The following is a 15674-nucleotide window of genomic DNA, read 5'->3' on the forward strand; positions in this document are numbered from 1 at the left end:
AGTTGGAGGAGTAGAAAAAAATTATGAATAATTGAATATAACAGGAAAAAAATTACAAGCTCATAGTTTAAATTGCTTTCTTAACCTTATTTGTGTAGTCTTTCTTCTCTGGATAGACCGTTTAAAGTTACCTGCTCCACTCCCAAGGTGAAATTGATTTTGCTAAAGCAGAAGAGACAAAAACTTTTTCGAAGTTTCTATAATTTGTATCATATTCTGAGGTTTCAGTTACTATGGTAGCTGCAAAAAAGCAAATACAAGAGAAAAAATGTGCCTGAGAGAGAGGGGAATGGGATTGAGTGCAACATAGCTGAAAAGTGGACTTGGTGGAAATTATTGCTCCCAGGACAGTGAGTGAATCAAAGTTTTTATGAGCCTAAGGACTTGGATAGGGTAAGCACTTCAAATTATATCCAAAAATAACATCTCCGGTTTTTTCTTATGTTTTGTTTTTTTCAGTTAATTTTTTTTATTAGAAGGAGTGGCTGTAGCTCAAGTGGTTGAGTACCTGCTTCCTGTGTACAAGGTCCTGGGTTCAGTCCTCATTACCTCCTAAAAAAACAAACAAACGAAGAAACCAACTCTTTTTGTGGAGCAGATGTATCTCAGTGGTTGAGTACCTGCTTTCCCATGTTGGAGGTCCTGGGTTCAGTCCCCAGTACCTCCTAAAAAAAAAATTAGAGAAGTTGTGGATTTACAGAACAATTACACATAAAATATAGGATTCCCATAACCTACCCTACCACCAACACTTGGCATTGGTGTGGAATATTTGTCGCAATTGATGATCGCATGTTTTTGTAATTGAGCTAATTTTTTTAGCAGTAGTTACCTTTGATCCCAGATAGCTTTTTTTCTTTTTCATTTTTTTAGTTTATTTTTATTTTTTATTTATTTCTCTTCCTCCCCCCCAGTTGTCTACTCTGTGTCCATTCTCTGTGTGTTCTTCTGTGTCTGCTTGCATTCTCGGCAGCACCAGGAATCTGTCTCTTTTTGTTGTATCATCTTCCTGTATCAGCTCTCCATGTGTGCAGCACCACTCCTGGGCAGGCTGCACTTCTTTTGCACAGAGGCAGCTTTCCTTGTGGGACACACTTTTTGCACATGGGGCTCCCCTATGTGGGGGACACCCCTGTGTGGCATGGCACTCCTGGCGCGCAAGCAGCACTGCGCATGGGCCAACTCACCACATGGATCAGGAGGCCCTGGTTTTGAACCCTGGACTTCCTATATAGTAGGCGGACTCTCTTATCAGTTGAGCCACATCTGCTTCCCATCTTTTTCATTTTTAATTAGAAAAGTTGTGAACTTACAAAACAATCATGAATAATATGCAGAATTCCCATACATCGAGACGCCGTGGACCCGGGACCCAGATCAGCACGGAGGCGGTGAATAATAGCTTTTCAAGTCTGCAATAAAAAATGGCCTCCAATAAAACTACATTGCAAAAAATGGGAAAGAAGCAGAATGAAAGAGTAAAAAGTTGAAGAGGCAGAGCCTGAAGAATTTGTGGTGGAGAAAGTACTGGATCGACATGTAGTGAATGGGAAAGTGGAGTATTTCCCAAAGTGGAAGGGATTTACCGATGCTGGCAATACTTGGGAGCCTGAAGAAAATTTAGATTGCCCAGAGTTAACTGAAGCATTTCTTAATTCTCAAAAAGCTGGTAAAGAAAAAGATGGTACAAAAAGAAAATCTTTATCTGACAGTCAATCTGATGACAGCAAATCAAAGAAGAAAAGAGATGCTGCTGACAAACCAAGAGGCTTTGCTAGAGGTTTTTTTTTTTTTAAAGATTTATTTTCATTTATTTCTCTCCCCTCTCCTCTCTACCCCACCCCAGTTGTCTGCTCTCTGTGTTCATTTGCTGCGTGTTCTTCTTTGTCCGCTTCTGTTGTTGTCAGCAGGTCAGGAATCTGTGTTTCTTTTTTTTTTTTTTGTATTTATTTACTTTTTTATTATTACATTCAAAAAATATTAGGTCCCCATATACCCCCCACCCCCTTCACCCCACTCCTTCCCCCATAGCAACAATCTCCTCCATCATATTGAGACATTCATTGGATTTGGTGAATACGTCTCAGAGCACCGCTGCACCTCATGGTCAGTGGTCCACATCATAGCCCACACTATCCCATGTTCCACCCAGTGGGCCATGGGAGGACATACAGTGTCTGGTAACTGTCCCTGCAGCATCACCCAGGACAACTCCGAGTCCCGAAAACGCCTCCACATCTCACCTCTTCCTCCCATTCCCCAGACCCAGCAGCCACCATGGCTACTTTCTCCACACCAGTGCCACATTTTCTTCAATTACTAATCACAATAGTTCATGAATAGAATATCAGTAAGTCCACTCTCATCCATATTCTATTCCTCCATCCTGTGGACCTTAGAATGATTGTGTCCACTCCACATCTATATCAAGAGGGGGCTTAGATTCCACATGGATGCTGGATGCAATCCTCCTGCTTTCAGTTGTAGGTGCTCTTGGCTCCATGGTGTGGTGATTGACCTTCTTCACCTCCATGTTAGCTGAGTGGGGTAAATCCAACAAACCAGAGTGTAGGAGCTGAAGTCTCTTGAGGCTCACGGCCTGGCTATCACATGGTCAGTCCAGAGATTCAGATCCCCTGGGTATATATTAAACCCCAGCACCAACTACAGTTCTGGTAAAAGTAACAGGAGAGGCTTGTGAACAAAGATCACATCTGAGACCAGCTCCATCACACAGAAACACAAACTCCAAAGAAGGGCCAACTGATATGGCATTGAACTGTATCTGCCATGACCATAGAACCTGTGGGTCTCTGTAGCCCCCAGAAGAACCAATACCCAGGGTTGTATCTACTTTATCTGTCTCTGGGACTCTGCTGAGTTGTGCATAAGGGCAACCCCTCTGATAACCTCCCGGCTCTTTTTGGAAACTCATAGCCATATAAACTCATTTGTTGCTAGAGGTCTTGATCCTGAATGCATAATTGGTACCACAGACAGCAGTGAAGAGCTCATGTTTCTTATGAAATGGAAAGATTCAGATGAGGCAGACTTGGTGCTGGCAAAAGAGGCAAACATGAAGTGTCCTCAGATTGTAATTGCTTTTTATGAAGAGAGACTAACTTGGCATTCTCGTCCAGAAGATGAAGCTCAATAATTGTCTGCATTGTTGCTTTTTATATATATTTATATATATATAAAATCTAGGTCTTGGTTTTTTGATTTATTAGTGTGAAGAATAACTACATTCTCATGGAAATCAAGTTTGATATGTTTGTTTTGAAGTAAAGTATTGGGGAAGTTAGGGTTTTGGGGAGCTTTGGTTTTTGTTGTGTGGTTTTTTGTTTTTTTTTTTGCATCAGTGTCACTGGTTATTTTGCACAAATGAAAGCTTTCTGTAGTTGCTTCATTTATCAGAAAAGAGCATTTGCTACCATGGTATATTATTTCCTCTGCATTAGAAAACAGCTTTTATAAATGTGGGAAAAATTTTCCAGTCATTACTGAATTAGAACTTGTGTTTATCCCATATATGCCCAAGGACCATTTTGGAGATTTTTTGTTTATTTGTGTGTGTGTATAAATACATTTGTAATTTTTATTTTTGTATTTTTTTTAACATTCACCAAAAAATCTTTCAAAATAAAATTGGCATTTCACAACCATTTAAAAAAAAAAAAAAAGAATTCCCATACATCACCCTTCCACCTACACCTTACATTGTTATGGAACATTTGTTACAGATTATGAAAGAACATGATCAGACTAACATCACTAACTATGGTCCATAGTGTACACTTGGTATATTGTTTCCATATATCCCCTATTATTAACACTATGTATTTGTATTGTACATTTGTTATAGTTCATGAGAGAACACTCTCATATTTGTACTGTTAACTGTAGTCCGTCTACCACCACATGATTCACTGTGTTATACAGTTGCATGCCTTGTACAGTCTATCTTAAGTGTATACTCATTGGCTTTCACTTTCATCACAGAGTTGTGCAGTTCTTGCCCCAGAAAACCTTTGAACATTTTCCTTCATCCAAAAGAAAAAAATCCCATACCTCCCTACTATTGTCCCTTAGCATTGATAAAGTATCTTCTTTGATGCTACACAAGAATATTACAATATTGCTATTAACTATTGTGTTTCTTTTTTAAATGGTTGATTCATAATCAGACCTTTGCAGACTTTGTTATATTTTCAAGTTTTCGTAATTTTGGTCAGTTGATAAATGTCAAAGTTGTGTGACATTTAAAATTCTCTGCAAAATTTAGTTTCATTTTGGCAGTATTTACTCTTCCTTCTTTGGAGTTCACTAATCTTGGTTGTTGGGGAAAACGTACTTTTTTATAATGGTTTCTCCTTATTCAGGTTCAAACAATATATATGATAAGATGACCAGAGACCATCTGAAGGAATAAATACTTACAAGTATTTGAGCTAAACATATTATATACTTGAGTGATATACTTCGTCTAAAGGTATACAAGCAGCTACAGCCAACAATGAAACAAGTTTAGTTGTATAGTTGCCATTGTCTGTCAAGAGAATGCAAATTTATCTTTAGAGATATCATTTTTCATAGAGATAAGCTTCCAGTTTCTCCTTTGTACAGAGGTATTAAAACAATGCTTTAGTTTATTGTTGTGAAGAACTTGTGAGAATTAAATGAAAGCATGTATTTTTAATTTTTTAACTTAAACATATTATTTAAAATTTTAATAGCAATATTATAAAAACTTTACAAATATTAACTCATTTATTTAATCCTTATGACAAGCCTGTGAGGTAGGCACTATTATTATCCTCCTTCTACAGATGAAACCAAGGAACAGTGAAGTTAAGTAACTTGCTCTAAGACTTACATCTAGTATGTGGCTGAGCTGGCTGGTATCCACACTCAGATAGTCTGGTTTCAGAGTTTCTGTTCTTAATCATTATGCTATGCTCCTTCTATGTGAAAATACTTTTAACCTATAAATAACATATAAATACTAGTAGCAGCGGATTTTATTAAATGTTTAACACTATACTAGGTGTTAATGGAGGTATAAAAAAAATCCTGAGTTTATTTTGAAGAGCTATAATCTTATTGGGGGAAAGAAATATAACACAGGAAACAGCAATAATATGACAACCTGTAAGATCATCATCTACCAGAAAACTCTTCATACCACATAAAATAGGTACTTCATTTTCTTTGAATATCCCATACATAGCATACAACCTACTACATAGTAGACATGTAATTAATGTTGCTTGAACATGAATGAGCTTAAAAAATAATACTTCCATTTTTGTGGTGAGCAGACCTAGACTATTATTTGCAGAGAGAGAATTCATTGTGCTTTCTTTCTGTGCTATACCAGGGGCTTATGGGTCATACAGTTGAGTTGGCTACATTGTGTCTTAGCTGCTTTCTTTTTTTCTTTTTGTTTTTGAAATAATTTCAGATTTGCAGAATGGTTGCAAGAGTAGTACAAAGAACCTATATGTCCTTTGCCCAGATTCCCTAAATTTTAACATTTGCTTTATCATTCTCTCTTTATAATATATTTAATATATATAATATGTATGCACAATATATAATATACATATCATTATTGTTTTACTGAGCTACTTGAAAGTAAGTTGCAATTATGATTTATCCTTTGCCTCAAAATACATCAATGTATATTTTAAAAAGGACATTTTCTTATATAATCACATTAAAATTATCAAAACAGGGAATTACATTGGTACAGGACTTAATCTATAGACCTATTCAGATTTCACCAGTTAATCCAATACCATCTTTTAGAGCAGTACCAAAAAAAAGTTGGAACATTTGTCTTTTAAATATTTTGGTGAATATGTGCTATATAACACTCATGGCTCCTCTTCCCAGATTGGTCTGTATTCAGATCCAAGAGCAATGTGAGTAGGTGCCCTGTCCCTGACTTAGTCTTGCTCATGGTCCAAGTGGCTTTGTTTGATTTTCCTTCTTTTGTGTGATTCAGTGGAGCAGCGTGACTTCATTGGAGTGGACAGCACAGGGAAGCGGCTGCTCTTCATGGCTAATGAAGCAGACTTGGATGAAGAGCTGGTCATTAAGGGATCCATCCTGCAGAAGTAAGCCTTAGGGTTTTTCTTTTTGGCAATTCTCCTTGTCTTAAAACAAAATAAAACCACCCAGTGGATGGGAAAGAGAGAGTGAAAACTTGATTATACTATGTGAAATTGACAAAAGTATGCAAGTGTTTTCCCATGGGACAGGAATGAGGTTTTTCTTCACTGCAGAAGCTTGGCTTTTTCTGTATCTTTTCTAGTCAGGGTAGAGCAAAATCCTTCATAGGAGTGGTACAAAGCAGCTGTGGAGTGAACAAGACTATCTTTCTGACAGTGTTGTAGAACCTCTTTTGAAAGCACAAAAACAAAAACTATAGTCCATCATTTACAAACATCAAAAAAGGTAACATTAGTATCCTCTGAAAGATTTATTAATCAGAAAATTGTATCAAGCACTGTCCTAAAAGCCAGTAAAAAAAAAAAAATCCTTGAGATGAGAAAATATTGCATTCATGAACCCAAAAGCAGAATGCTATTTTAAAAACAAAAAAGAACAAAAAGTGCTGTTACATAAATGTGAAATTCAATAGAGGGTTGGAAGAAATTTTTGAAAAATTTCCCGCAAGGCAGAGTAAACAAATTGATGGAAAGTAGAGAAACAATTAGAAAATTAGAGGAGCAACACTGGCAGTCTAATATTTTAATATTAGAAGTTTTAGAGAGGTAGAGAAAATGAAGGGGAAAGAAATCATTAATGAAATGATGAAAAATATATGTAAATAAAACCTTTCTCAGAATTAAAGTAGCTAGAATGAAAAGAAACTCGGTGCCCAGCAAATGGATGAAAAGAAACACACCAACAATGCCATTATGAAATTTTATAACTCTGGTGACAAAGAGAAGATCCCAAGCTTCCAGAAAGGGAAGGGATGATATTAGATGCAAAGGAATTAGATTAACTTTGATAGCAATACTGGAAGCTATAAGGTAATGGAAAGATGCAATCAAGTGTGTCAGTCTGTATCCAGTCAAATTCAATCAAGTGTGAGAGTAGAATAAAGATCTTTTCAGACATTTGTTTTCCATGCCTCTGTTCTCAGAAAGTTAATACTAGAGGATATGTAATACCAAAATACTGGCATAAACTAAAAAAAAGGAAGGCATGCAATTTAGGAAAAGGGCATCCAATTAAGATCACTTCCAGGGTGGTGATGAAGAGAGATTCCTGAATAACACTTATGTTCCCAGTATAGATGACAACTTGGTCATACTAGAATAAGGCAAAAAGCTCAGTTAAGCCAGGACAAATAAAATAAAATGTGCAGGGAAATAAAATTAATCATTATTTAATGCATGGCTCAGCTACTAGTAATATCTATATAGGCATTATAATGTAATCATTGTCTCTTGATCTAACAAATTATGCTATAATTACTTTGGAATGTTAGGAGATTGGAGATGTGAGGAAGAAAAGAGAAGTAAATCCTCCTCTTCCATGATTAAAAGCTAATGATTAACACTGAAGTCATAATAATGTAAACGTTGATTATTGACCTAACCAGAAAAGTGAAACAATCATTTTGGGAGGGTGGAAGAGACAGGAAGTGTGGGTGTATGTGGTGGAGCAGGAATGGTGATGAAAGAAAGCTAAATCTTCATATTCTGTAGTGGGAAGTCAACAGATAATGCCAGGGAAAAAACAAGAAATATCAATGTAAGAATATAATTAGAAGTATGGATATTAATACTAAATGGATCACCTAAAAGTTGGATGTAGGTATGTAACACAGAAATGCTCTTGATATTCCAAAGAAACCACACAGAAGGCCAGCAGCAGCCATGCCATTTATTTACTCACATGTCCCAATGATGGCCTTTGGGTAGCGACTGTACAGTACACGGAAAGACAAAGATTATATAGGGTTAGACAGCAAAAAGAGGGGGTCTAGCTAATGCATAGAGCAGCTTTGAGGGTGCATGGAGCCTAGTAAATGATTAACAGTGAGTACATGCCTAAAGGAGGAATTGTGTGGGTTCCCAGAACAGTGAGGGGCAGCACTTATGCAGGTTAATGATTACTCTGCCTAGGGTCCTGTGTGCACTGTAGCGGGATCTTCCAGGATGGATTGCTGGCCAATTCCACCCTACTGTTTCCAGCAATCTACACAAATAGTGGGAAGGGGAAGCGGGCATTTCATGTCCCTACATTCCACCCCAGTGCCCCTTCCTTCCACCTTCCATTCTGTGTGTAAATTTTTCAAGACCACCTGAGCAGTTAGGGTATTGGGACATTGCATCCAGGTTTTACAATAACAATATAAAAGACAACAGAATAGTAGGGGTAACATATATATAACATTGAACATTAATGCTTGACAGTGAAATTACATAATTTGGCGGGGTAACCCTTTTATATTACAGATTTCTCTCTGTTGTTTCATACAGACAGGGCAGATTACTGGCTTAACAGTATACAAGCAACATTTTCATTAGTAGACAACAAAGTACCAGGTAGGGGGCTCTATGAGGAGGTTCTAATACCATACATTTTTCCCCTTCCAAATTTTTTGAGTTTCCTTTAGTGACATTAAAAACCAGTTTAGGGCTGAAGTCTAATTTTCAGTCCCTCTCTATTGGGAGAGCTTCTCAATGAATTTCCTGCCTGCAAGCCTCAGTTTCCCTGTCCCAGTGAGTGCCATTTCTCTAACAAAAAATAAATAAAAAATACAACAACAACAACAACAAAAACAGTTTAGGCATAAGAAGAGTTCACATAGACATACATAGAGTTCTAGCAGGAATAGGAGATCCCAGATTTTTAACTGTGGTTTCATAACAGTGTTTTGGGTGACTCCTATTTCCCATGGGCTTAAGATTCCCAACCAGTGAGGCTACATAGGCTAGTACCATGGCCAAATGACCTCATTTTTCCCAGTTTGTATAGTCTGAGGCATAGGCAACAGCAAGTTATTATTACTTCCCATTTGGACTACAGGGCAGCTAGCACTTTAACTTGTAATCTCAATGCCTGCATGAGCCCTGTTGTTAGGGGCTGTAGCCCACAGTGCTAGATTTAAATCTAGTCCATTGTTGTAAAGATCCCTTATTGTCTTTTATCTGTTTCTTTAAAAAGCCCTTTATCTTTTCTATAAAACGTCTAAACAATATCCTAGTTCATAGTCTAAAACTGCGTGAGGTGATTGTAAATGGAGTAACATAGTCACTGTCAATTTGGACTGGCACCCCATATAGGGCACTTATATTTTCTAGGCAGCAAATAGTAGCTGGCTGGTTACAAGAGTCCCTTTGCAGTGTTTACAGCAGAGAGTTGCAGTGAAAGTATTCTTTTCCCCTTCTGAGAGTGAGAGGGGGACGGATGTAATCCACTTTCCATCATGCTTTTGGAGTGTGTGCTCGGTCTGTATGTTCCATCTGGTGAGGTAATTGTTGCAGTCATTAGAGTGAGCACGATAGACTCTCTTAGGTAATGTCCACGAGCTGCTAGTGAGTAAGAGGGAACTGAAATTGCTGCCACAGGGTTTGGTAGCCACAATGTTTGCTTTTCTTGTGGAGTTACTTTGCTCTTTCTCAGGTCTCAATGGTGTGACTCTGAATCTTCACAAGGGCATCTGCCTCAACAGTCCCGAGACAGGTGTTTAGAGGAGCAGGCAGGGACATAATAGACAGCTACCTGCCACCACTGGCAGGCGTCCCAGATGTCCTTCCACAGATCTCTCCCCCACAGTCCATTGTTCCTATCTTATTTTTATTATTTGCAATCCACTTACGGATAGGGACAGCAATCTTCAGAGTAACTGGACACTATTAGGTTAAGCCCTTTACTTGCAGCAGGGCGTGGTATGCTGCACATAAGCTACTTTTTAAGAGACTATATCATACTTTGGCCCCTTCCCACAATTGTGACTAAAATCCAAGGAGTATTTGTTTAGAATGTTGCCTTTGTCACAAACCCCATCCAAAGCCAATATTGGTGCTGACCACATCTGATTTACAGGGTAAATCAAGAGCCACTCCTCTTACTGCTTGAGCCTATGTTATTATTGCCCTCTTTACTTTTTTAAAAGCAGTCTGCTGGGGGAGTCTTCTCATTTCCACGTACAACCTCTTCTGACTAACACATACAATGGTTTTAATAATCTGAGTTAGATGAGGGATGAAGAGTTTTCAGTACCCCAGCAACCCCAGAAAGGCTATTAATTGTTTTGGAGTTTATGGGAAAACACTATGCTTTAACAACATTTAAGAGTTTGACAGAGCAGGGAGGACCTTGCAGCTTGTCCCAATTGTTTGCCTATCCCAGCCTCTTAAGATAAGATACCATTGTCTCTGGTGTTTCTTTTAATCCTCAAAGAGAATTACTGATTAATACAATATCATCAATATAATGAAATAGGTTACAGCCACGGATTTCTTTTATGTAGCCAGATCCTTTGCCGCCAGGCTGGGACAGATGGTTGGGCTATGCACACAGCCTTGGGGAAGCACTGCAAAATCCACGGTTGGCTTCTTTACATGAAGGTGAATACAGGCTGGATTGACTTGCCTAAGGAGATACTAAAGAAAGCCTTAAAGCAAAGTGATAGTGACATCACTGGGTATTAATATCTTGCAACTAACTAACACTGTGTGGGCTCCTGCATCCAGCAGTAGTGTTACTATTAATGATAATTTACTGTTATGTGCCACTCCTGGCAGCCCAAGTGGTCACTCTCTTTATGCAGCCATAGAGCTGCTGCTTTAGCAGAGGTGGAGCAGATCAGATGAATACAAGCCAAAGCATCCGCCTCTTGATTTCCAGGCGAGGAGGTTGTTCTGTGACACATATAATTCTTTAAAAATAATTAAAGCCGTGATTAATAACATTATACTTTTATCTAACATTATGCAGAAACATAGTTAAATTTTGGGGAATTTTATACAATCTTTAAGCATTTATATGAATATTTTACTCATTCAACTTTGAGTAACAGAGGATTAAAGAATCCCTTTTAATTTTTTAAGTTTCTAAACATTTTTCATTCAACTTATAAAATATCAAATGAACTCAAATCATCTCATTATTTTTCACTTTCATACCTTTACCATGATTACATTAATTAACAGGTATTTTATTTTAGCAGTACAGGAAAAACTACTTTCTCCAGTATTTTATGAAAACCCTAAGACTCCTAATGCAATTAAAATTATCTTCTCCCTGCCACCACTTTAATATGCAGGTTGAGGTGGCTTCTGACGGGTTTTCCTATTATTAAGTTACTTTTTGTTATTGTATTAGTTAGCCAAAGGGGTGCTGATGCAAAATACCAGAAATTGGTTGGTTTTTATAAAGGGTATTTATTTGGGGTAGGAGCTTACAGATACCAGGCCATAAAGCATAAGTTATTTCCCTCACCAAAGTCTATTTCCACATGTTGGAGCAAGATGGCTGCCAACGTCTGTAGGTTCAGGCTTCCTGGTTTCCTCTGGTCTCAGCTCCTCTGTTTCCTCCACGAGGTCAGCTGTAGACTAGGAGACTCTCTAGGCTTTGCCTCTCTCCAGAAGGCCAGCTATAGACTATCAGACGAATGGCTCTGTCTCTCTCCTCGAGACTCCAGCATCAAACTCCAACATCAGAAACCCTCAACTCTGTCCTTTGCCATGCCTTTTATCTATGAGTCCGCACTCACCAAGGGGCAAGGACTCAATGCCCTAATGACATGGCTCAATCAAAGCCCTAATCATAACTTAATCACTCCAAGGTACAGACCAGATTACAAACATAATTCAATATCTATTTTTGGAATTCATGACCGTATCAAACTGCTATAGTTATCAACCTCAGTTCAGTTTCTATTTAATAATGGCTTCCTGATATTAGCCATTTAAATATTGCATTTTGGAAATGCTTTTACAAACTTCCCATAACCATCCATAACCACATATAGTTACTTCATCTCAAGACAAATTTTACCTTCACAGACTATTCCCTTACTTAATGCCACCTCTTATAACACCTTCTACAAGTTTTGTCCTACATACTTACATTCTGATTTTTTGAAAACCAGCCATCTTATCTTAGCACAAAACACACTCCCTTAAACAAACTTATAAATTTTAGTCAGCACTTCCATAAATCTTTTACTTTTTTCTATATCTTTTTAAGTCTCACATTCCTCATTCTGTTCTGTGAAGAAAAACTATTCAATTTAGGCAAAAACAATTTTTGTTTTTAGAAAGAGGTTTGTAGTAATTTCATTAGGCAAACTTGCAGTTTTCATTATTTTAAAGATTTAACACGTAATGTTAATTTATCTTATTACTATCCATACTTATTTATCGATATAAGCACTTATATAATTTTTTGGCCATTTAAGTAGAGCTCTTTTAAGAATTTTCATTTGTTAATTTAGTATTACCATCGGAAGTATCAAAGTATACACTGAACAAACAGACAAACACAAAAAGAGTTAAGACACACCAAGAGAAACATAAAGCTCATAAATCTTACTCCTTTGATATGGCTGTCTCCAAGCCCTCCATCATTTCACATCTCTGATTTTACTGCTTTTACAATCTCTTCTGGAATCAGTGATACCTGTAATATGCAAGCTCGTTCTTGGAAACACTTTTATTAATAATGAGCAACCAGTTAGGAATACTCAAGCAGTATAACTGTGTTAAGCACTAATTTAGCAGTTTAGAAAGACATTTAACATGTACATATTCTAGTATACTACTTTCAGGAGTATACTTAGGCTCAAAGTTCTGGAGTAAACTGTTGATTTAAAACTGCAAGTTCCTTTTAACACCTTGATTAAAATTCTGATCAAAATAAAATGTGACTAAAAATAAGACAGTTTCACAGTAACATCCTATTTAAATTTTTCCATGGTTTACACAAGTATTACTGACTTTTAGTTTGTAATATATTTCAATTGCAGGCATACAAAAGCTGCTAGCATTTTTCTATTTTTTTTCCTCTTACTTTCATCAAGTTGTCTAGATCAAAAGTTATTAAACTTTAACAGCACTTATTTTATCAATGTGGCTATCCAGGCCCAATTAGAATTATCATAGAAACAAAACAGAATTAGAATTATCATGGAAACAAAACAAAAATTAATGTTGCTAAGTTTTTCTGTTCTTCTTGCAGTTTAATTCTGTCAGCCCCCATTAGCCCACAGCCACACAATTTGTGTGGCAGGGGATATGCAGGGTTGCCACTGGAATGTTTTCCTTATCTTATTTAATTCTTTAGCAAAATGTTTTCTTATAAACATGGTTTCACTAAGTATCTTATTTAGCACTTCTGCTTGTGCAAGAGTTGTATTTGTGATTTAGCTTTCCTTTGCACAAGTGGTTTAACATGATTTTAAAGATTCTATAATAGTTTCTACATCTGAGTCACTCTCTCCTTATCTAGTTGCTCAGAGAGATCTGACACTAAGGCAGAATTGGGAAGTCTGCAAATTCCTTTTTTAGTTGTAATTCTTCTTTCCTTTAATCCGAGCATATCAAAAGGCCATTGTCTGCACCTGTTCCTGTGCTTCCTCCAATTCCTTAGTTAAATCTTCCTTCTGATCTACTTATCCTCCCACTAGTCTAGTTGCCTAGCCCTTGCCTCGGCTACTAACTGCTCGCTACTAACTGTTCATGGGAACTATCATGCAAGTAAAGAAGGAAGGGCCATGCAATGGCTGTAACCACCACACATTGCTCTTTCTTCTTAATAAAAGTTCGCTCTATTCTCTTCCCTAACTGCTCTAATCCAACAGGAGTGTATGGGGCATTCCCTAACTCCCTCACAGGTCCCCAGTTGTCCCTCAGCTGGGCAAGTTCATATGACATAAAACTGCACAACCGCCCCAGGATTTCCTCTACAGATTCCCCCATGCAGTATAGGGTCGCCCCTATAGTATCTGGAATGGCTGACATGCTTTCAGCTACTTCATCCCAAATGGGATTCTCTGGAATATCCTGCTGACTACACCAACTGTAATGCAGGAAGTTCGAGCCTGAGAAAGCCAAACATATACTTTTTTTTTTCTCCCCACCCCCTCATTGTTTGAACTTGCTGTGTCCTTGTTTCTTTAGGAGGCACTGGGAACTGAACCCAGGACCCCTGATGTGGGAAGGAGGTGCCTGATCACTTGAGTCACCTCTGTTCCCTGCTTTGTTGTGTCTCTCATTATGTATTTTTCTTTTTGTGTCTTTGGTTGCTTCACCTTGCCATGCCTGCCCGTTGTGTCAGCTTGCAGTCTTGCTCATTTTCTTTAGGAGGCACTGGGAACCTCTACCCCCTGCTTAGTTGTGTCTCTCATTATGTTTTATTTCTTGTGCCTCTTGTTGCGTCAGCTTGACATGCCTGCCCGTCACACCAGATCGCTATCTTCTTTAGAATGCACCAGGAATGGAACCACAGACCTCCTGTGTGATAGGCAGGAGCTCAATCACCTGAGCCACATCCATTTCCCTTGCCTGAGCCACAGCCACTTCCCCGAGTACTTTTTTTCCTTCCCGAATACTTTTTTTTTTAAGATTTATTTTTTATTTATTCCCCTTGCTGCCCTCCCCAGTTATCTGCTCTCTGTGTCCATTCGCTGTGTGTTCTGTGTCCACTTTATTCTTGCCAGCAGCACCCAGAATCTGTGTCTCCTTTTTTTGTTGTTGTTGTTGCATCATCTTGCTGCATCAGCTCTGTGTGTGTGTGTGCAGGCTGTACCTTTATCGCGCTGGGCGACTCTCCTTACAGGGTGCACTCCTTGCACATGGGGCTCCCCTATGCGGGGGACACCCCTTTGTGGCACGGCACTCCTTGCACGCGTCAGCACCGCGCGTGGGCCAGCTCATCACATGGGTCAGGAGGCCCTGGGTTTGAACCCTGGACCTCCCATGTGGTAGGTAGATGCCCTATCCGTTGGGCCAAATCCGCTTCCCCGAATACTTTTGATATTCGAAAAGAAAACACACAGAAGGCCAGCAAAAGCCATACCATTTATTTTCTCACATGTCCCGATTACAACTGTTGGCCAATGACCACACTGTAGAACGGGAAGACAACAATTATAAAAGTCTAGATAGCAAAAAAGAGGGGGTCTAGCTAATGCATAGAGCAGCTCAAGGGTGCACTAGTACTAATAAATGATTAACGGTGAATATATGCATAAGGGGAGTATCGTGTGGGTTGAGAGGCATCGCATACGCAGGTTAATGATTACTCTGCCTAGGGTCCTGTGTGTGCTGTAGCAGAACCTTCCAGGATGGGTTGCTGACCAATTCCACCCCACCCTTTCCAGCAATCTACTCAGATAACTAGTGGCAGGGGGAGGCAGGCATTTCATATTCTTACTAGGTGCCTCTGGGGAATAGAAATTGGGGAACGGAAGACTTGGAAGACTGAACTGTTTCCCTCTTTACATGCATATATAGTTTCAATTTTAATTTTTAAAACTAAAAACAAGATATAAGACAATAAAACTTCCCAAATCAAGTAAAGATCTGCAATTTTAAAGAGTATAGTATCTTTTAAGAAAATTTAACCAGATATATCCTAGTAAACCTATAACACTTCAAGGATAAAGAAATAATTCTTCAAGCATCCAGAGGGGGAAAAGC

The 15674-nt window shown here is 38.4% G+C and overlaps 1 protein-coding gene and 1 pseudogene across 3 annotated transcripts in view; both read left to right on the forward strand.

Annotated features, from left to right (window-relative positions):
- Positions 1 to 15674, forward strand: part of EIF2B3 (eukaryotic translation initiation factor 2B subunit gamma) — a 221529-nt gene that overhangs the window by 76362 nt on the left and 129493 nt on the right. For all 3 annotated transcript variants that reach the window (XM_058303694.2, XM_004461239.5, XM_058303695.2), the window contains exon 5: positions 6011 to 6122. In XM_058303694.2, coding sequence (XP_058159677.1) covers positions 6011 to 6122 — 112 coding nt within the window. The remainder of the gene's footprint in view (positions 1 to 6010; positions 6123 to 15674) is intronic.
- On the forward strand, positions 1216 to 3288 carry LOC101422421 (chromobox protein homolog 3-like; annotated as a pseudogene).

This window comes from Dasypus novemcinctus, chromosome 9 (genome assembly GCF_030445035.2).
Source record: "Dasypus novemcinctus isolate mDasNov1 chromosome 9, mDasNov1.1.hap2, whole genome shotgun sequence".
Classification (NCBI taxonomy): domain Eukaryota; kingdom Metazoa; phylum Chordata; class Mammalia; order Cingulata; family Dasypodidae; genus Dasypus; species Dasypus novemcinctus.